Source organism: Pelophylax lessonae (assembly GCF_965119305.1).
Source record: "Pelophylax lessonae genome assembly, chromosome: 6".
Taxonomy (NCBI): Eukaryota; Metazoa; Chordata; class Amphibia; order Anura; family Ranidae; genus Pelophylax; species Pelophylax lessonae.
In genome coordinates this window covers 51669578-51693490 of record NC_138773.1, presented here as the reverse complement: position 1 = coordinate 51693490, position 23913 = coordinate 51669578, and the positions used below count along the sequence as shown (strand labels likewise).

Genomic DNA, 23913 nt, shown 5'->3' with positions numbered 1-23913 from the left:
ACCAAATAGGAAGTCAATCAGCCACAGTCCAAGGAACCCCAGCAAACTTTGGAGGAACCCTAGGTTTTCACAGAAATGTCAAAACAGAATGTCTGTTCTAGAACAATGTAAAAGATCTGAAGCTCCAATTAAACGAAACTGCTCCACTCTTCTTCCTTGACCGTAGATTTATGGTAGAAAAAGTATTTACGAATGAACAGATATAGAGGTCAAAGATATTGTTATCTGTTCATATGTAACCTACTTGTATCTTTTCTACAAACGACCTATGCTCAAGAAGAGAGAGATTAGTATTTTTATTTTATTAAAACTTTAGATGTGCGTCAGGACTGGGCAAGGTTCATAAATAGCAAGCTCCTTGGGTTATGTACAGCTGAATCTCTTGCTACAGAAAATTGTTTGTTGTTAATATTAAAGCAGTAATAAATCCAAAAGAAAACATTTATTATATTGCAGCTTACCAATTCTTAGATGGCTTCATTTCTTTCCCTTTTTTAGGCTTTACATTCATCTGGTAATTCTGGTGTAAACACAGCTGACCGTTCTTCTCCCTGGAATCATCACAGAGCGCCTGTGATCCTTCTATATAGGAACACAGGTCTCTATGGTCATTTCACAAGCCACGCCCCTCACAGTTAGAATCACTCCCCTAGGCTCACAATTAACCCCTTGATCAGCCACAGTGTTAACCCCTTCCCTTCCAGTTTCATTATTACAGTAACAGTGCATATCTTTAGCACTGATTACTGTAGTAATGTCACTGGTCCCCCCAAAAGTTTAAAAAATGTCAGTCAGGGGTCTGATCTGTCCGCCGCAATGTCACAGTCCCGCAAAAAATCGCAGATCGCCGCCATTACTAGTAAAAAAAGAAAAACAATAAAAATGACATAAATCTTTCCCGTAGTTAGTAAATGCAATAACTTTTGCGCAAACCAATCGAAATACGCTTATTGCGATTTTCTTTTTACCAAAAATATGTAGCAGAAAACAAATTGGCCTAAAATGTTAAAAAAATTAAATTTTAATTTTTTTTTGGGGAATGTTATATATCAGAAAGTGAAAAATATAGATTTTTTTTTCAGAATTGTCGCTCTTTGTTTATAGCGAAAAAAAGAAAAATCGCAGAGGTAATCAAATACCACCAAAAGAAATCTCTATTTGTGGGGAAAAAAGGACGTAAATTTAATTTGGGTACAGCGTCGCACAACCGCCCAATTGTCAGTTAAAGTTACGCAGTGCCAAGTTGAAAAAAGTGGCCTGGTCATTAAGGGGGCAAATTCTTCCGGTCTTAAAGTGGTTAAAGTGTATGCCAAGCCAAATATACAGGAAAAAGAAGGCCACAGGTACTAAAACATTGGCAGAGCTCAGTCCCTTAAAACATGTAAGACCTAAAAAAATATTGCCCATGGGACTTAAATGAGTTGTGCCAAATTAGGTTGATAACAATTTTCCTAAAAAATACAAATCACTTTCCACAGTGGTTTTATATATATACATATGTAAGTCTATTATATATATTTTGGTCTTCTTTTTCTGACCTTGTCTCTCCACAGATACACAAAATTTGTCTGTCTCCTGAGGAAGTGGGCTCTGTTCCACAAAACGCTTCGAGATCTCAGTCCAAATGTACACCCATTTGAGTTTGTTTGCAAGAGACTGCATCCTTGCACACCAACATATGGGCCCCAACTAAGCCGGCAGAAGAAGCCACCATATACTTATAGTATAGTTGAGGGAGGTAGCTCTGTCAAACTTCCTAAAGCTTAAACAGCCTCTCCTATTGAAGGTCTACAGGTGAGCTAGCCTTTTGTTTTTATTACCCCCTCTTTGCTCACTTGGGGAAAATCTCTCAGTCTGAGAGCTATGGTTTGGATCTTCAGTACTGCAGGACAGGGGGGCGTGTCTTTAAGTGGTATTGTACTGTGTTTCATTGCCCCTTTGCTGTACTACCCTGTTTATTGATAGTTTCAGTTAGCTGGTTTCTTTGCCTGCCATACTATTCTTTGATCATAATACAAGCTAAACTTTTATTTTACCAGTGTTTGCATATTTTTTCTTTGTGTGACAGCCAGGTAACTACCTGGCCAAGGTACTTTGGTGGTGTCAGCAGGGGTGGTGCTCTGCCCAGGGCTCAGTGACGAATAGAGAACCCAAAATATTCTAGCGGCTCCTGCGGGGGGTAGCACTACATATATATACAGTATATATGTATTTAAATGGTATATATGCAGTGTATACAGCGGGTAAAATAAGTATTGAACATGTCACAATTTTTCTAGGTAAATATATTCCTTAAGGTGCTATTGACATGAAATTTTTACAACATGTCAGTAACAACATATGCAGTCAATACATACAAATAAACCAAAAAAAGTTGAGAAATAAGCTTATGTGTAATAAAATGTAATGACACAGGTAAACAGTATTGAACACATGAAGAAAGGAAGGTGCAAAAGACATAGAATGTCAAGATACCAGCTAAAATCTATCAGTAATCAGAAAGCAATCCTGCCCCTAATCAGTGCAAATTATTATCAGCTGGTTCAGTCCCAACTGATGGCCTATAAAAAGGTGTCTCATTGCCAAGGTGTCACACAAGAAACATGATGGGTAAAAGCAAAGAGCTATTTCTGTAACCAATGCCATCAATGCTGATGGCATTGGTTACAGAAGGATTTCTAAACTTATAAATGTTCCAGTGAGCACTGTTGGGGCTATAATCTGGAAGTGGAAAGAACAATTTCACCATAAACTGGCCACGACTAGGTGCTCTTCACAAAATTTCCAACAGAGGAGTTGTCACGTACATGGTAGGTGAGCCTGACGTGTAGAGGAGGGCCTCTAGTACAACTCCGGCTCATGGGCCTCTAAAAGTGAGACAGCGGCCACAGGAGCACGGTGACGTAGGAGTGCCTGTAATCAGTCCAATAGTAGAGTGGCTGCAGAGAGCGGGCTGGTATGAGGCAGCTGGGAGCAAGCTTGCTGGGCTGGAGTTGTAGCAGGCCGGATGAGCAGGGTGCAGGGTCAAACAACCGGGTAGGTAATGGTCGGGCAGGAAGGACATAGAAGATAGGCAGCAGAGTAATCGGGTCACAAGCTGGGTCAGTACCAGGAAAGCAGCCAGAAGACAAGCCAAGGTCAGGGTAGGAAGCAGACAAGCAGAAGTTAGAGATAAGCCGGATCAAGATCAGAGGTCACACGGAGTCAGGAACAGTACACAGAAGCTGCAGACCAAACAGCAATGAATCAATGCAGAGAGTCGGTTTAAATATCCAGCTTGGCGCCATCTAATGGTGGGAAGTTCCAATTACCATATGGACCAGACTTCTCTGACATTAGTGAAAAGAATTATCGAAAGAGTTGTCCAAGAGCCAAGGATCACTTGGGGAGAGCTTCAGAAAGACCTGGAATTAGCAGGAACAATTGTATCAAAGAAAACAATAAGTAATGCACTCAACTGCCATGGCCTGTATGGCCGCTCACCACGCAAGAATCCACTGCTGAAGAAAAAGTATGTTAAAGCTTGTTTAAAGTTTGCTGCACAACATTTAAACAAGCCTGTGAAATACTGGGAGAATAAAATCTGGTAAAATTAGACTGGTAAAATTTTACACTTTGGATGCCATAATACACACCATGTTTAGAGGGCAAATGGCACATCACCCCAAAAACATCATAATAACAACCAAACAAAACTTTGGAAGTGGGAACATAAAGGGGTGGGGCTGTTTTTTAGCGTACCGTACAGGCAAACTTCATATTATTGAAGGAAGGATAATTGGAAAAATGTACCAAAGACATTCTTGATAAAACTCTGCTGCCATGTACCAGGATGAAAAGATGAAACGAGGGTGGACATTTCAGCAAGACAATGATCCCAAACACAAAGCCAAGGAAACTCTCAATTGGTTTCAAAGAAAGAAAAAAAGCTGCTAGAATGGCCTAGCCAATCACCTGACTTGAATCCAATAGAAAATCTCTTGAAAGAACTAAAGATCAGAGTTCACAGAAGATGCCCACAGAATCTTCACGATTTGAAGACTGTTTGTGTGGAAGAATGGGCCACAATCACACCCGATCAATGCATGCCACCAGTTTCTCCATACAGGAGGCGTCTTGAAGCTATCATTACCAACAAAGGATTTTGTACCAAGTATTAAATACATTTCAGTTAGGGTGTTCAATACTTTTTCCCTGTGTCCTTCAATTTTATTACACATAAAATAATTTCTGAACTTTTTTGTTTTGGCTTCTTTGTATGCATGGATTGCATGGGTTGTTATCGACATGTGGTTAAAATTTCATGTCAATAGAACCTTTAGGCTGGGTTTACACTTATGCTAATTGGTTGCGGGGAAACTGCTTGACCGGAGCCTGTGACCTGCTCTCAATGGAGCCTATTTACACATATCCGGGGTGGCTGCGGAGCGAATTGCACAGGGGTCTTGTGTGTCTTTTGCTCCATTTCAGGTCTGAATTCAGGCAAAAATTCAGGCCTGATTCCTCCCTGAAATGGAGAACAGGGAAGCACCAGACCCCTGCTGTGAGCTGGATTCAAATAAAGTGTGAACCCAGTCTCAGAAATATATTAACCTAGATAAATAATGATGTGTTCAAAACTAATTTTATGCACTGTATATACAGGGCCTTGAAAACTTTTTCCCACATTTCGTCATGTTACAACCAAAAACATAAATGTATTTTATTGGGATTTTATGTGATAGACTAACACAAAGTGGCACATAATTGTGAGGTGGAAAGAAAATAATTTGTATGTAAAAATATTTATTTTTACAAATAAATACGTATGTGAACAGTGTGGGGTGCATTTGTATTCACCCCCTGAGTCAATACTTTGTAGAACAACCGTTTGCTGCAAATACAGCTGCAAGTCTTTTTGGGGATGTCTCTACCAGCTTTGCGCCTATAGAGAGTGAAAATTTTGCCCATTCTTCTTTACAAAATAGCTCAAGCTCTGTCAGATTGGATGGAGAGCATCTGTGAACAGCAATTTTCAAGTCTTGCCACAGATTCTCAAATGGATTTAGGTCTGGACTTTGACTGGGCCATTCTAACACATGAATATGCTTTGATCTAAAAAATTCCATTGTAGCTCTGGCTGTATGTTTAGGATCATTGTCCTGCTGGAAGGGGAACCTCCACCCCAGTCTCACGTCTTTTGCAGACTTTAACAGGTTTTCTTCTATGATTGCCCTGTATTTGGCTTCATCCATCTTCCCATCAACTCTGACCAGCTTCCCTGTCCCTGCTGAAGAAAAGCATCCCCACAACCTGACGCTGCCACCACCATGTTTCTCGGTGGGGATGGTGTGTTCAGGGTGATGTGTAGTGTTGGTTTTCCGCCACACATATCGCGTTTTGCTTATAGGCGATAAAGTTCAATTTTGGTCTCATCTGACCAGAGCACCTTCTTCTTCTACCTGTTTGCTGTGTCCCTCACAAGGCTTCTTGCAAACTGCAAACGGTACTTCTTATGGCTTTCTTTCAACAATGGCTTTCTCCTTGCCACTCTCCCATAAAGGACAGATTTGTGGAGTGCAGAACTTATAGTTGTCCTGTGGACAGATTCTTCCACCTGAGCTTTAGATCTATGCAGCTCCTTCAGAGTTATCATGGGCCTCTTGGATGCTTCTCTGATTACTACTCTCCTTGACTGTCTGTTTAGGTGTCTTGGTAGGTTTGCAGTTGCACCATATCTTTCCATTTCTGGATGATGGATTGCACAATGCTCCGTGAGATGTTCAAAGCTTGGGATATATATATACAGTATATATATTTATATTTTTATCCTGCTTTAAATGTATCCACAACTTTATCCTTGACCTGTCTGTGTGTTCCTTGGCCTTCATGATAATGTTTGTTCACTAAAGCCCCGTACACACGTACTGATCGTCGGCCGAACGATCGGCCGTCTTTTGTCCAGGGCTGTCGTGTCGGCTGAAAACTGCAAAAGACTGCACATTAATTTTGTCGGCCAACAACAGCCGACTGCAGAAGCGATGTCATGTGATGGTTAACTTTCCGTGTGTTTTTTCTTTTCTGAGCATGCCCAGTCTTGCTAATCGGCTGTTTGTCGGCCGAATTCTGTACTGACTGGCGAACAATTGGCCGTTCTGGTGTTGGCATACAAAAATTTTAATGCCTGCACAACAGATTCTGTTCGGCCGAAAATGCGCTGTCGGCTGTCGGAAGCATCATACTAACAAGCCTACAATCGGACGATCGGTCGTCGGCCGAATATTTACGGCCGACAATCGGTACGTGTGTACGGGGCTTTAGGTTCTCTAACAAACCTCTGAGGTCTTCACAGAGCAACTGTATTTATACTGAGATTAAACTACACACAGGTGGACTCTATTTACTAATTAGGTGACTTCTACTGTATAGGCAATTGGTTCTACCTAAGATTTAGTTAGGGGTATCAGAGTAAAGGGGGCTGAATACAAATGCACGCCACAGTTTTCACATATTTATTTGTAAAAAAATTTGAAAACCATTGATCATTTTCTTTCCACTTCACAATTATGTGCCACTTTGTGTTGGTCTATCACATAAAATCCCAATAAAACCCATTTATGTTTTTGGCTGTAACATGACAAAATGTGGAAAATTTCAAGGGGTATGAATACTTTTTCATGGCACGGTACCATTGTACACAAAACTATAAACAATTCCTATGGGGATTTATCATGCATAAACTGGATCTTTTTCTTGGTTGAAAATTATCTTCTCTGTCTGGAAATATCTACACAATAATGTTCAGATTTCTTTGGATAGTATTACATCATCAATAAATATTAAATAAACCCCACATATTTTTGTTTAGCATTTACCTTTTTGCTTAAATATTATACCTTTCAAACATTGGTTTCTCTTCAGGCTTCAAATATGATGCATGGAGGTCCACAGCTCTCATGTCTCTTAAACAGTCACAAGGAAAGTTAGGAGGTTTTTGGCAGTAGAAGATCTCTTCATAGAGTTTGTCTTTATACTCACAAAGCTCTTTGGCTGAATTCAGTTGAAAACCACAGGGAGAGATGGCCTGCTGACCTAGGTAGACATATCTCCCCTGGAAGCCGAGAACCCCCAAACTTGAATGTCTTGACCTCCAGAGGGCAGCAATCCCTTCACTGGGGTGCCATAACAAAATGGAGACTTTGATTTGGCCTGCCCAGTATAAAGGAAAGTGGACATGGTAAGACCCATTGTTCATGTCTTCCACCTTTCCTGATACAGAAGCTCTGGGCTCTAGAGAAAAAAGCCTGGGTCTTATAAAATCTCCTCCATAAGTTTTTCTGTTGTTCAAATAATCATACATGTCTACTTGTATGACAAAGTCTTCCCCAACGCAGTATCGTTCTCTGGGATTTGCTAAAAACACTTTGCTGTTTTGCGCACTGGTGGTTTTGTTCAAATAAGTGAATGTCACGATGGGAATAAGGCTTTGGATTTTGGTAAAGATGCCATCAATTTGAGTTTGCAGTTGACTTGCTTTTAGTGGAGGCTCTAGAACCTTCTCCTCATCTGGAACCATATCTTGCTTGGTATGCCCCAAACAATTTCCCACAATAACGCTGAGTGAGTGCTGTAAAGAAAATATAAAAAATATTTTTTTTCGTCCCAATGTTTAAATACCGTACAACAACGTATTTGAAAGAGGTGTAGTTGGTGTTTCTTGCAAATAAAGGGCAGTTAAAGGGGTTTTCTACTACAAGTAAAACTTGACGTAGCTTTACAGGTCTAGAGAAACACCTGCAACACTGATAGCTACCAAGATAGATTTTTATGTTTTAACCACTTTACCACCGGAGGATTTTGCTGTCTTCCGTCCAGGCCACTTTTTGCGATTCGGCGCTGTGCGACTTTAACTGACAATTGCGCGGTCGTGCGATGCCGTACCCAAACGAAATTTATGTCCTTTTTTTCCCACAAACAGAGCTTTCTTTTGGTGGTATTTGATCACCTGTGCGATTTTTACTTTTTGCGCTATAAACAAAAAAAGAGCGTTTATTTTGAAAAAATAGCAATATTTTTCACATTTTTTTATATGAAATTCCCCCCCAAAAAAATGTAAAAATCAATTTTTTTTAGAATTTTTGGCCAATTTGTTTTCTGCTACCTATGTTTGGTAAAAAAAATCACGATAAGCGTATTTTGATTGGTTTGTGCAAAAGTTATTGCGTTTACTAACTACGGGAAAGATTTCTGTAATTTTTGGTGTTTTTTTTTTAACGTGTAATGGCGGCAATCTGCGATTTTTTTTGGGGGACTGCGACATTGCGGCGGACAGATCGGACCCTTGACTGACATTTTTGACACTTTTGGGGGTACCAGTGACATTACTGCAGTAATCAGTGCTATATATATGCACTGTTACTGTAAAAATGACACTGGCAGTGAAGGGGTTAATTTTATTGGAGAGGGAGGGGTTAATGTATGCCTGGTGCTTACTGACGTGTGGGGGGGGGGGAGGTGACTTTGTGAGACAGGGACAGATCGGATGTCCAGCTATGCTGAACACTCCGATCTGTCACTCCCTGTCACTATGGAGATCCGCCCGCTGTGTTTACACACAGCGGGCGGATCTCCAGACTCGATCCCCGACGATTGGGTAAGAGCAGCGGCGATCGCCGCTGCTCCTCCCCTGGCCCGACTCCCGCTGTGAATGAAAACAGCGGGAGCGCGCCTCCGGCGGCGCGCGAGCGCCGCCTACAGGGGGAGGAGTCCAGCAACGTAGGTCTACGTCGCTGGACGGGATCGTGGCAAAGTGCCGCAGTAGCCTCCATGTGAGCGGAGGTAAAGTGGTTAAAATGTTCATGTGATTTATCTTCTAGTTAGATATAAAGGAGATCTGTGCTGCCATTAATTTTCAACTTTATATTCCCTGAATGAATGCAAAACTTCCTTTGCTGCATGTATAACTGGCTGGATCACCAGGCACTCCTGGCTCCTCCACCTTTTCCAGTGCCCCCATGGGAAGCCACTTCCCATGGGGGCACCCATGCGTGCTCACTCTCGAGCACTGCCATTGCGTCCATTGACACAGACAGCGGAACTCAGCCCCGCCCCCTGCTCCCTCGTCACTGGCTTTGATTGACAGCCAATGGCTCCCCATGCCCCAGCAAAGCCAGCGAGACCTGTAAGTGAGGGGAGAGAAGAGCTGCCGATGTGCACAGCGCTGGATCGAATGAAGGCTTAAAGTGGTTGGAAAATCCGCTCTTATAACTTGTACCTATAGGTAAGCCTAAAATAAGGCTTACCTATAGGTCCTGTAAATATCTCCTAAACTTGCACCGTTTAGGAGATATTTACTTTTCATGCAGCCGATGACGTCATCGGCGCATGCACTCTGAAGGAACGGCCACTCGTGCCAAACCTTCAGAGCCCTGTGCAGCGAACAGCTGGTCTTTCCCGCAAGTGCGGGAGAGATGTCATCCGCCTCGGGCCAATCAGATGGGCGGAGGATGCGAACCAGGAATTAAGACGGTCGAACATGTCAGCCGTGTCAGTGGTGAGCGGATGGCACTGCGGGGGCTTCGTTCTGAGGTAAGTATTTCATAATGAGCTAGTATGTGATGCATCCTAGCTCATTATGCCTTTGTCTTTCAGGGTTTTCTTTTTCATTTTTTTTTTTTGAGTTTACAACCTCTTTAATTAAATAAAAGGGGGGGGGGGGAGGAGATGCTGATGCCTAAACATTTATTACCTTAATGCAATGAATGCATTAAGGTAAAAAATTTTAAGCTTTGGAACAACTTTAAGATTGGAAAACTCCAACTTTTTAAATTTTTGCTTTTGGGTTTGTTACCAATTTACCGGTGGATTTATGTGTTACCTGCTTCAAAACCTTCTATATAATATATCGCTGTCCATTTTGGCAGAATCTCTACTTTTCTGGCATTCACATTTTCTTGCAGATATGATGTAATCCTTCAAAGACCAGCAATCCATAGGTGAGCTGACCAGGAGTGACGATAACTTTTTTTTTTTACCTGTATTGCTGTCCAGCGCCAAAGGAAGCCCAGGGCGAAAGAAAAGACTAAAATACGCAGTGTAAAGTTTCTCTTGAACATTCTGCTATGTGGTGAGGCAACCTGATAGAGAAATAGATATTTTTAGGCTTATTTCAAAGACCAGTGAATTTAGACTAGGTTTACATTAACGCAGGCCAGGAACACACGCACTTATCCTGACCCCCACAGAAACAGGCTGTGCTTTACCAGACTCTCAGATGCGCTATTAATTCTTGATGGCACCCCTATGCATCGGCAGGGGAGGGCTGGCAGCCTTAGGCCTGGGGGTTAAGTATAGTCAAGTGGCCCATTGAACCATCTATTCAGCTCACCATCCATTCCCACCTGGTTTTATAATGGATATTGATGTTATAATGCAAGACAAACATGATGCAATGTGGTAACATAATTTAATGTTAATAGCAACAAAGGAGGCTTAACAAAAATACATGACATTACGCCAGGCTGGGCCTAGGAAGCTCCTGTAGGGTGGAGATCACTCTGCCTGACAGGGAAGTGACTATGTTAGTATTGTGCCAGCCAGGTGCAGGAGCGTACTCTGCACACTCATATCGCTCTGCTGCAGCTCTGCAAATATAATATTGTGTAGCGGCAACCAGCAGCTGTATACAGTGTCAGGCCCCTACATTAATCCAGTCCTGAGTGCGGCCTTTTTACCTGGCATCAGAGTGGCCCGGGGGGCGATTGCCACCATGCCCCCCTTCCCAGTCCTCCCCTGCGTATCGGCAACTGATACAGGTTGTTATGCACGCCAAACCACATGGCACTGCAGCACCAGGCAATTTGTTCCAGCATGATTTAAAAAAAGGGGTAGGATCTTTTTTCCTCGTGTTTCTCACAGATAGGGCAGCCCATTGAAATGAATGGGCTGCTCTACCCATGATGTGCACGTGCAATGCTCATGCAAATATGTGAACCAGGGCTTAATAACAAAGGTTATTTATGAGAAATTACCTAAAATATTTGCTTTATTGCCAAATAATTAAAGCTGTATACAATACAAGGGAGATTATTCAGTAAACCTCTTCACAATCCAATACAGCCTTATTACTATTATTATTATTATTAAAATTATTAATAATAACAATAATATTATTATTATTCAGGATTTACTGTATATATCTTCAACAGTTTGAGCAGTGATTTACAATATACCTTATACATTTTTTTTATATATTTTGGGGCGATGTGCTGGATACCCCTATGCTCTGTTTATCCGTGAGTTTTTGGTGACCTTTTTGAGGATATCAGACTTGACACCCCCTCTTTGGGTCTAGCCCTCGTCAGTTCCGTGGGCTATGAGCCCCCTCTACCCGGCTCCCCTTTTTGGTCGCCTGTGGTGTGACATACATGGTCAGTGACCGGACTTCATGGCTGTTGCAAACCATCACCCATCATTGTTTGCAATTTGGTGAGCGCAATGTAACTTTTCATAGTATTGTGTATAAATATGAATGTAATAAGTTATTCATGAAAGACACCAAAATGTTATTTAATAAATGTTATGTAAATCTGTATCTAATGATGTACCTTTCTCCTTGTAATAGTCCGCCTGGGATACTACGTGGTCTTTGAAAAAGCCTCTGGGCGAAACGCGTCAGCCCCGTCCCTCCTGGCTGAGACTACTATGGTTATACTACATGGATATTTTGTACACTGTATTGTGAGAATTATTCTCTTTTAATAACCCTCTTTTTTATCTCTTTAATAAACTTATATACCATTTTCAATATGTTGTTTATTATTTGAATTTGTGCTCACCCATCAGGAGCTCTCCTCAACAATCCACTTCTTTTTATTTAGGGGAACCAATGCTTTGTCACCCTTAGGGTCCAAACCTGGCTCCTCTAATACAATAATTTTATTAGTTGTTTATTAGGATTGGAGGTCTCCTGGTTAAACTGACATATCCAACAATATACCCCTCCCTTGTTTCATATATAATATACCTTATACAATATACCCATACATCCCAACTTTCTAAGATGGGAATGAGGGACAACTATTAGCAAAAGTATGTAGGCATAGGACACACCCCCTTAAAGGAGAATTACCCACTTCTGGACCTGAAGATTTCCCCCCTTATTGACCAGGCCATTTTTCAATTCGGCACTGCGTTAACGGATAATTGCATGGTCGGGCGACGATGTACCCAAATAAAATTGATGTCTTTTTTTTCCCCACAAATAGAGCTTTCTTTTGGTGGTATTTGATCGCCTGTGCGATTTTTTTATTTTTTGTGCTATAAACACAGAAAAGAGCGACAATTCTGGAAAAAAAAACTATATTTTTTACTTTCTGCTATATAACATTCACAAGAAAAAAAAAAAAAATAAATAAAATGTTTTCATTATTTTAGGCCAATATGTATTCTGCTACATATTTTTGGTAAAAAAATCCCAATGAGCGTATTTTCAGCCTAAGCGTAATGGCGGCGATCAGTGATTTTTAGCGAGACTGTGATATTGCGGCAAAAGATCAGACCCCTAACTGACATTTTTGGGGGGACTAATGACAGTACTACAGAAATCGGTGCTAAAAATATGCACTGTTACTGTAATAATGACACTGGCAGGGATGGGGTTAACCCAGGGGCGATCCAAGGGATAAATGTGAGCCTAGGGGGTACTTTCTAACTGTGAGGGGGATGGACTTGTGGAATCAACACAGAGACCTGTGATCCTAAATAGGAGGAACACAGGAGCTCGGTGGTCATTCCAGAGAGAACAACGTTCTGCTGTGGTTACAACCACTTGCCGAGTGGTCTTAGCCATGGTGGAGAGATTGGAATCTGATTGATTGCTTTTGTGGACAGGTGTCTTTTATATCTTTAAGAGAGTGCTCCTAATCTCAGCTCAGTACCTGTATAGAAGACACCTGGGAGCCAGAAATCTTGCTGATTAATAGGGGTTCAAATACTTATTTCACTCATTAAAATACAAATCAATTAATACATTTTTGAAATGTGTTTTTCTGGATATTTTTGTTGGTATTCTGTTCTCACTGTTCAAATAAACCTACTATTAAAATTATAGACTGATCATTGCTTTGTCAGTGGACAAACGTACAAAATCAGCAGGGGATCAAATACTTTTTCCCTCACTATAGATCAGACCAAAATAAGGGACAAATGAGGAGGAAAGAGGGACAGGGGGACTAATTACAAATTTACAAATCAGTGACAGTTTGGGGTTATGTATACCATATATACAATACAATATACCATTGTACTTTACATTTCATTGGAAGATTGCAGAAATCTTCCTCTATCCATTGCAGGAACAGAACCCTGATATAATAATAAACTGCTATTTCAATTACCCTACTCCAAGATGTAGCAACTGTCCTCTTAATAATAAAAATGCATTCACATATACAAGTGTATATACACATAAACGATATTGTCAAAAGTATTGGGCCGCCTGCCTTTACACGCACATGAACTTTAATGACATCCCAGTCTTAGTCAATAGGGTTCAATATTGAGTTGGCCCACCCTTTGCAGCTATAACAGCTTCAACTCTTCTGTCAAGGCTGTCCACAAAGTTTAGGAGTGTTTCTATGGGAATGTTTGATCATTCTTCCAGAAGCGCATTTGTGAGGTCAGGCACTAATGTTGGATGAGAAGGCCTGGCTCACAGTCTCTGCTCTAATTCATCCCAAAGGTATTCTATCGGGTTGAGGCCAGTAAAGTTCCTCCACCCCAAACTCGCTTATCCATGTCTTTATGGACCTTGCTTTGTGCAGTGGTCCAAATTATTTGGTGGAGGGGAGATTATGGTGTGGGGTTGTTTTTCCTGGGTTGGGGTTGACCCCTTAGTTCCAGTGAAGGGAACTCTTAAGGCGTCAGCATACCAAGACATTTTGGACAAATTCATTCTCCCAACTTTGTTGGAACAGTTTGGGGATGACCTGTTCCTGTTCCAACATGACTGCGCACCAGTGCACAAAATAAAGCACAAAGGGGAGAATCCGAGCCAGACTTTCTCATCCAACATCAGTGGCAGACCTCAAAAATGTGCATCTGGGAGAATGGTCAAAGATTCCCATAGACACACTCCTAAACTTTGTGAACAGCCTTCCCAGAAGAGTTGAAGCTGTTATAAGTGCAAAGGGTGGGCCAACTCAATATTAAACCCTGCAGACTGGGATGCCATTAAAGTTCATGTGCGTGTAAAGGCAGGCGTCCCAATACTTTTGACAATATAGTGTCTATCTATCTATCTATCTATCTATCTATCTATCTATCTATCTATCTATCTATCTATCTATCTATCTATCTATCTATCTATCTATCTATCTATCTATCTATCTATCTATCTATCTATCTATACACACACACTTATATACACACACACACACTTATATATAACACACAGAGAGACAGCTGAAGAGTGGTTGAAAACAGCAGTCTATGGTTTATTCTTCCAATTTGCTGGAAACAAGTGCAAGCATCCAAACAGCATAAATCAAACAAACATAAAATAAACCCTGGCCACTTGGGGCGTCTACCTTCACAACACAGGAACCTACCTATGGTGTCTGTCCCAACCTACTGCTGGGCAGACACTGCTGGTCATACAGCAGAAGACCAATAGTCTATTTGTTTTCTTTTCACACAGAAAAAGTCCAACACCACCTCACCTTCAGAAGTCTCTCAGCTCACTGCTCTCCTAAACGCACAAAGCCTCAGGATTCAGCAATCAGTAGTCATCCTCTGGATAACTTATAGAGGCCTTAATTGCCTCATTCTGAATAGCTAAATCTTTTTCAACGTCCTAAACCTTTCTGGCTACCTCTCGCAGCCTACACCTAATAGTAATTGGTGAATTGTCTAAACAAGGCAGAAATGTATCTCCCGTCTGTGACAACACGCACAGATTTACCTGACTTCCTGTCACATACCCCCCTCTTGTTTCAACCCTAGGGTTGGGACACAGGTTGCCAGGCACGCATGTACTCGGTACAAACCATCTGCATTCCCCATTGGAACCACCTATTTATTCTCCTGTTGGTCTCTTTGTTCTGTGCCATCCACTTCAATGGGGCATGATCCGTCACCAGTTCAAACTGTCTACCCAGGAGGTAGTACCGGAGAGAATCCAAAGCCCATTTCACCGCCAAACACTCTTTCTCAATGGTGGCATAATTCTCCTCATGGGCCTTCAACTTTCGGCTGAGGTACATAACAGGGTGTTCTTCCCCCTTGATAATCTGGGGCAGTACAGCTCCTAAACCCACATTTGACGCATCTGTCTGAACCACAAAGTCCTGTGAAAAATCAGGTGAATTTAAAACTGGCTGATTACACAAGGCCTGTTTTAAAGCCTGAAAAGCTGTTTCTGCTTTGGGAGTCCATTTGATCATGACAGACTCCTTCCCTTTGGTCAAATTGGACAGGGAAGCAGCCTGTGAGGCAAATCGGGGAATAAAACGGCGATAATAACCTGCGATCCCCAAAAATGCACGAACCTGTTTCTTGTTGGTGGGAAGTGGCCAATCCTGAATAGCTTCAACTTTGTTTATTTGGGGCTTGATTAGACCTCTTCCAATGGTATACCCCAGATACTTCGCCTCTTCTAGCCCAATGGTACATTTTTTTGGATTGGCTGTAAACCCAGCTTTCCAGATGGAATCCAACACAACCTGAACTTTTGGTAAGTGTGAGTCCCAATCCTCACTGTGGATGACCACGTCATCGACGTATGCAGCAGTATAGGCTGGATGAAGCCGAAGGGTCTGATCCATGGTGCGTTGAAATGTGGCGGGAGCATTCTGTAACCCAAAAGGCATCCTCCGATATTGGAAAGATCTGTCTGGAGTTACAAATGCTGTTTTTTCCCTGGCCGACCCCGAGAGAGGAATTTTCCATCAACCCTTGGTAAGGTCTAACGTTGTCATGTACCGGGCAGTGCCTAGGCGATCAATTAGTTCATCTATGCGGGGCATAGGATAGGTGTCAAACTTAGTGATTTTATTCAGGCGGCGAAAGTCATTACAAAACCGCCAACTTCCATCTGGTTTGGGCACTAAGACAATGGGACTGGACCAATCACTATTTGACTCTTCTATCACCCTCAGCTCAAGCATTTATTTTACTTCCTGGCGAATTGCCTTTCGCCGGGCTTCTGGAATTCTATAAGGCTTTAACTTGACCTTATCCCCTGGTGTGGTGATAATGTCATGTTTAACTCCGGAGACCCAACCTGGCAGGTCTGAAAACTTCTCCCTATTACGGAGCACAAATTCTTTAACCTCCTGTTTCTGAGTTTTGGACACAGTCTCTGCTATCCCAACTTCAGGGACAACCAGGTTAAATGGAGCAGAAAATCGGGTAGTCTCAGCAACCAAGGACTCTCTATCCTTCCATGGTTTCCCTGGCAATGTCCAGTAGGCCCCCTGGGGTGCCTCCCATACAGCAGCTCAAACGGAGAGAACCCTGTGGATGATTGGGGAACCTCTCTTATGGCAAACATCATATAAGGGAGCAGATAATCCAAATTCTTTCCGTCTTTATCCACCACCTTCCTCAACATTTGTTTTAAAGTTTTATTAAACCTCTCCACTAACCCGTCTGTTTGAGGGTGATATACTGATGTACGTAATTGGGTCACTTTCAGGAGTTTACAAAGTTCTCTGGTCACCCTAGACGTAAACGGGGTGCCCTGGTCAGTTAGGACTTCCTTAGGAAGACCCACACGGCTGAAAACCTAAAATAACTCCTTGGCAATGGTTTTAGCAGAGATATTTCAGAGAGGAATCACTTCTGGGTAACGGGTGGCATAGTCCATTATTACCAAGATGTGCTGGTGCCCTGTAGTGGACTTCAGTAAGGGGCCAACCAAGTCCATGGCGATCCTCTCAAAAGGGACCTCGACAATGGGCAGGGGTACCAATGAACTGCGGAAATGTGGCGTGGGTGCAGTAATCTGACACACTGGACAGGAAGAGCAGTAAAATTCCACTTCCTTAGTGATCCCAGGCCAATAAAACCTCTGGGAGATTCTCTCCCGGGTTTTTTCTGCTCCCAAATGTCCCACAAGAATGTGCCAATGGGCCGGTTCCAAAACCATCTTGCGGTACAGTTTAGGCACTACCAGTTGCTCAAGGGTGTCCTCTATCCTCTGTGACACTCAATATAACAGGTCCCTTTCAATAATGAAATAAGGGAGGGCAATCCTCTTGTCAGGGTTAACTAACTCCCCATCTATATTCACTACATTCTCCCAGGCTCTTAGCAATGTGGGGTCCCTCAATTGCTCAATGATAAAATTTTCTCGGTGCACCTCGAGATCATCAAACCCTAACGGCCGCTATTCCTCTTCTGAGGTAGCAGGCTCCTCCCTAGGGACTGGTGTTTCCCCTGCTAAGAACTGAAACTCAGGAGAATCCTCACAGTTAGAGGATTCTGGAGTAGATGTTTCAGGCTCAGAAGAACCACCTATTGGGGAATCTGTGCAATCCCAGAGTTCCCAGAACTTTGGGAAATTCCTTCCCACAATGGCATCATGTGGCAGTTTGGGAACTAAACCCACTTGGTGACACAAGTTACCGAGGGAGGTTTCAAAGGAAACCGTATTCCCTGGATATTCTCGAGTGTCCCCATGTACACAAACTACAGCCATTTTCCTAGGATGTAAGGTTTTTCCCACCACTAGATAATTTTTCACTAAGGTGACCAGGCTACCTGAATCCAACAATACCACAACATCTTTACCATCTAAACACATTCTATATAAAGGTTTCTCATTCCCCTTTACTGCAGTGCATGTGGTTGCAAAAAGGGACTGTCGTCTCTCTGTCAGAAAGTCACACTGCATGGGTTCATCATCCGCTGGGCAAACCGCTGCTACATGTCCCTCATGTCCGGCAACGGTAACAAATCAACCTTCTGGTCCTCTCCTATGGGATGGGTCTTCCAGGCCGCTCTCGCCAAACATTAGCAGTAGTCCCGATAATACCTATAGGTGGGGAGGGTCTGGTCTTGGGGTGAAAAGTCTGTGCATCTCTTTGAAAAGAGGTCAAATTTTCTGTTGTTAGGTACCTTTCGACCAGGTCTACTAGTTTGTCTGCGGTTTCCGGACCACCATGGCTCACCCATTTCTGCAGGGTGTTAGGAAGAGACCTAAGAAATTTGTCCATGACTACTCGCTCCAAAATTTTTGGTCCGGACAGAATTTCTGGCTGCAGCCATTTCCTAGCCAAATGGATGAGGTCATACATCTGCGACTGAGGTGGCTTCCTCAGCTGATAACTCCAATTGTGGACCTGCTGAGCACGGACATCCAAGGTTACACCAAAACGTGCCAATATTTCCTCTTTTAATCGATCATAGTTTTTTGCATCTGCAAGCTCCAAATCAAAATATGCTTTTTGGTCTTCTCCAGATAATAGGGGGGGCACTAGTCCAGCCCACTGTTCTTTAGGCCAACTCTCTTTCTCCGCTGTTCTTTCAAACGTGGTCAGAAACATCTCAGGGTCATCATCTGCAGTCATCTTTGGCAATAAGTGGCTTACCCGAAAAGTCGGTATGTTACTGGCCTGACTCCCAGCCTCGGTCTGCTGTCTCTGAAGCTGTTTCACGATGGCCTCCATTTGCTGCTGGTGTCTCTGTTCCAAGCCTGCAATGCTCTCTTGGTGAGCCTGTTGTTGAGCTGCAATGGTCTCTTGGTGAGCCTGTTGTTGAGCTGCAATGCTCTCTTGGTGAGTTGCAATGTTTTCTTGGTGAGCCTGTTGTTGAGCTGCAATGCTCTGTTGGTGAGCTGCAATGCTCTCTTGGTGAGCCTGTTGTTGAGCAGCTGCAAGGCTCCGCTGAAAATCCGCATTTGTCTGCTGTTGATTTGCATTTGCTATAGCCAGTTGTCTCAGTATCACCTCCATTTTGGGTTTACTTTAACTGCCCGCGGCTCTCCACCATATGTGTAAGGGGTTAGCTCGGTAGCGGGTGTGGGTGACCCCTTGGGTGGGTTCGTTACACAGAGAGACAGCCGAGGAGTGTTTGAAAACAACAGTCTATGGTTTATTCTTCCAGTTTGCTGGAAACAAGTGCAAGCATCCAAACAGCATAAATCAAACAAACATAAAATAAACCCTGACCACTTAGGGTGTCTACCTTCACAACACAGGAACCTACCTATGGTGTCTGTCACAACCTACTGCTGGGCAGACACTGCTGGTCATACAGCAGAAGACCAATAGTCTATTTGTTTTCTTTTCACACAGAAAAAGTCCAACACCACCTCACCTTCAGGAGTCTCTCAGCTCACTGCTCTCCTTAACGCACAAAGCCTCGGGATACAGCAATCAGTAGTAATCCTCTGGATAACTTATGGCTACCTCTCGCAGCCGACACCTAATAGTAATTGGTGAATTGTCTAAACAAGGCAGAAATGTATCTCCCGTCTGTGACAACACCCACAGATTTACCTAACTTCCTGTCACAATATATATATAAATATACACTGTGTATATATATATATACTCTATAAACACATATACTATATATCTATACATATCTATATATACATATACCCATAAGTTAATGTACGTGATATATACCTAAAACCAAGCATTTAGCACATTGCAGTGACCTCGCATATAACATTTATCTTAATCCTATGCAGACGCAACAAATAAAAACTACAAAAAAAAATAGATGTATCTTCCTATGAATTAATAATTGTAAGAAGTAGAATGTCTCACTCACAGTCTAGATGCAGGGGATCCCAGAACTGTAACTCCTATTTCTCTATAGTAGGAACAGAGAAATCCTTATTATAGCAGGTAGGTGAGCCTGTGATTGTCTCTGTACACAGTGAGCAGAGTAGTCTCACTTTCTCTTCTTTGTTTCTCCGGCAATATTTACTCTTTTCCCCGACTGGCCACAGTGCTGAGGCTTGGCTCCTGCCTGAGCCGGTATCTTCCAGGAATGTAGTAGGAAAGCAGCTCAAAGAAAAAAAAAAAAAGACTTCTTCGTTGAATAGTATCACTGTACTTTTATTAAAGTGGTAGTAACAGTAAATATTAGAAACCCGCTGACAGACAGGGTTTTTATAACAGAAAATACCCTAGTGGCAGCAGTAATGTAATCTGAAGCGCGCATGACACTATTAATGGCACCCTCACTGTGCCATGCTGCTATGACTCCCATGTGCATGCGCGGGAGTGATGTCAATGAAGCCTGACCATTTAAGCAGCCGGTAAAAAAACAGGGTAAAGATGGAAGTGACCCGGGGATGCGTTTGACAAATAAGTCTGCCATTATGTGTTAAAGCGGTATTAAATCCAAAAGCAAATGTAGCGGGTGCCGCTCTGTCACCTGGGGCCCCGCACCTCCCGCCAGCCGCCGTGACACAGGCCCTGACACGGGCTCTCACAGGGAGACACAGCCTGTCAGCTCCTGTGGGGGAATTCTGCCACTTCCTCTCCTCTTTACTCTACAGTGCGCTGAGCGGTGCTCACAGAGACTAAGCTGCCCACTCTGCTCCCTCCCTTGCTTCCTCATTGAATAGGGGGAGCAGCTCAGACCAATAAGGGGACCGGGCGGCAGGGGCAAAGAATTGTGGGATATGTACTCCAGAGCACCAGTGGCCCCATAGCAATCCCAGGGGCAGAGACTACACACCCCAGCAGCCCACATGGAGAAGAGGAAGGGATCTGACAAAAAAAGGCTGATGGGGAAGATGAAGGGACACCACGCGGTGAGAGGACAGACCAGACAGGAGTGGGGGGGCTGCCGCTTTTCAGTGGGGGACTGGGGGTACCTTGCAACTGCTTTTCAGTGGTTGCAAGGTAGCCGGTTGGACCACCTGAAGAACCTGTCTGCCAGGACATCTCGCCTGTTACCTTGTATGCAGGACTGGTGGGCACTTGCCCACCTTAAAGACACTGCAGGCAGACAACGTTGCTTTACCTGTGTCTACACCTGTGTAAACACTTTCACCCTACTGAGAAGTCCTAGTATCCGTCTTGCTTGCCAGGATATTGCCAGCATACTTCACATCACTTTTGGCTGCCAGGATATCAGGTACACTTTGCCTATCCTGCCAAGCAGGACATCAAGTGCACTAACACCAGGCTAGCTGAAGATACCGGATATCTCCATTGTGAGGACTTACATGTTTCTTCTTCAGTTAGCAGTGATTTAGTGCTCATTGTAATACTCACTAAGGGGGAACTCTAACGTCAATCCTAAAATTGATTATTGCCTGTTGCATCACATGTTTACTGCCTGGGCCTGTGGTTTCAGGATTTTAGGGAAAAAGTCTGACAGTTATCTTCCCTTTATGCCTGAGCCCAAAGGCCACACTAAAACCACTTAAGTTTTTTCACGGTGTTATTTTACATGTAGCTCTGTGCTATACTGTTAAAAATGAGAGTTTTACCATTCTTGACTACTGAATTATCCAAGTATTCACATCAGTTTGTGTCTGTTATTACTGTGCTTGCATCTACACTGTTTACTAGGTGTACTAGAGGGGCTGGGACTGTTCTTTGGGTTGAGAGGCAAAGTACAGAACCAAACATATTCAAGAGGCTCTTCCGGGGGTAACGCTACATGTAGGGGCTCATCCGGGATTATTCTGTTCTGCTATCAACACTCCAAGACAGCACCCTCAGCCTCACCGGAATCTGTAGCCATGATTAGACTGAAATTCATTGCTGCCTCGGGAGAGTTTGTGGTGAAGTGTCGGAATAATAGCCCAACATACATGGGGTGTGAATACTAAACACTGGGAGTCTTTTGGGGGAAGCAGCCAGTGCCTGATGGTGAAGAGAATTTTGAAGAATGGCTGCCGCAAGCAATGCAAGCCTTAGATGAATGGGATGTTCCTGAGGCCCAGAAGAAGCAAAAAATAGCTAAGATTTTGAGGGTCCCTGCTTCAGAAGCCAATCGCAACCTGAAACTCACTAAGCAGGACTGTACTCTTTCTGACTACCTAGGTATCTTTCAAGACATGTTTGGGAGAACAGAGAAGATCTCTGACCTCATGTATCAGTTTGAACATACCTATCCTAGATGAGGGTATGGACCCCAGGTCAGTTGACAGAGTCCAGGCACAACAGGTCCTAAGAGGGACTCACACATTAGATCCCACCATTGAAAACCCGAAAAGATGTTGGAATTTTAAGGTACCCTGAATTTTTAGACGGAGAAGATGAAGCCCTGTTAGAAAGCAAATAGGGGAACCAGAGAACCAAACCATTCGCTGCTAAAGTCAGGGTGATTTCTGTTGCTAGTGATAACCTAGAGCTAGAGCTATTGAAAGCCCAGCTGATGGAGATGATGACACAGCTGGCAGCCAGGATAACCCTCTTCACATGGCAAGAATATCTTAGTCCTTGGATCAAGTAGTCTGTCTCAACCGCAGAAGAGTGGGACATTACCGACACGTCTGCATTCATCCACTACAGCAGGACAGCCAGCTCTGAAAAGCCAGCAGAAAACCTCATAGGGCGCCGGTGAAGGAGTCAACTGGGTGTCCATCTAAAGCAATTGACTCAAAGGGCAGAGACGCAAGTAAGCCACAGAAGAAGCCTACACTTTCACAGTGGGACCTACTGATGTTTCTGAACAGCTGGATAATCCGCACTTATCGACTTTAAGTGCCTGGTCAAGGAGAAATGGAGTATACCAGCCCTCTGGGGTTGACCAAAACGTAAAAAAAAAACCAAAATCCCAACAGGAAAAAGGCACAAATACAGGCCAATTCAACTACCTCTGGCAACTTGTGGGACCTTCTCCTGTTGTGTCCATCCAATTTGAAGAAATCTACACAAAAGCCCTGCTGGATATTGGGGCATGTGACGTGAGTCACTTTGGTTGGGGGCTTGTGGAATCCAGATTGCTTTAGGGAGGTTGGGAGACTACTTGTCCAGTTTCCCCAGCCCTTCTTATGTGTAAGTCACCCTGTGTCTATTAGGGGCACAGGGGGATCAAGAACCCCAGTCGGGTCTGCTCTGCACCAATCAGACCCTTGCTAGTGGGGTGGGGGTTTGTTGTTATTGAATACCTGCATTCCATTGTTCTATTGTTCCTGTTTGCCTTGAGTAAGCTTATTATGGGATGTGTATGTTTGTGTGAATTGGCTAAGGGGGAGGGGTTGTCAGATTGTATATCTCTGTGTGCATGTGTTTTGAATAAACAGTTTGATTCTGGTTCACTCCAAAACTTGTACTGTCTAGTTCTTGGGGTAACTATAGCCAGATTCCCAGATCCCGTGTTCCAGAGCTTAGAAAGCAGGTTACTGGCGGAGATACCCAGTCGCGGTGTCCGGATTCCGTCACATTGGTGGCAGTGGTGGGATGCTTCCTGCAGTCTGGGACATCCAAACCTCCACCGGGATCCAAGATCGGGATATGAGACTTTGGTCGCTACAACGGAGATATGGACCTGACATCAGAGTTCGAGGGGGTGCTGCAGATCACCCTTTCAGTATACCCCAGGACAGTACCTGTGGATCAATACCTGGAGCTCAGGCAGCACATTCAGGTGGAGCTCTGGCTTGGAGCCCTCCAGCTTGCTGGTATATACCAGGGCCAGTGCTTTCCAACCCCAGGGGAATGGGCCAGTGATCAACGGAAGTTGCGGATGGCATTCCTGGGAGAGCAGCCCCAGGAGCAATGGGTATCCGAGTTGGACAGGCTGATCCAGCAGGAGATAGAGCTGGACAATCAGTATCGGGCTCTGCAATGGCACACAGAGCAGAAATATTTAGGAGAGACATTAGAATGCTCTCCAGAGGGATATGACTTTGGTGGCCCTGGACTGCTGTGGGAAAGCCTCACAGATGCGTTTGTGTTTGGTGATGAAGGGGAACCTACTCTTGAGGACCTGCGAGAATACAGAGAGGCTATG

General features: G+C 43.5%; 1 protein-coding gene across 1 annotated transcript in view; it reads right to left on the bottom strand.

Moving 5' to 3' along the window:
- The window catches only part of LOC309558583 (uncharacterized protein), a 533559-nt gene that overhangs the window by 53196 nt on the left and 456450 nt on the right, over nt 1-23913 (bottom strand). Inside the window, exons 8-9 of the mRNA XM_082261660.1 lie at nt 10014-10115; nt 6876-7606 (exon numbers count right to left, since the gene is read on the bottom strand). Coding sequence (XP_082117786.1) covers nt 6876-7606; nt 10014-10115 — 833 coding nt within the window. The remainder of the gene's footprint in view (nt 1-6875; nt 7607-10013; nt 10116-23913) is intronic.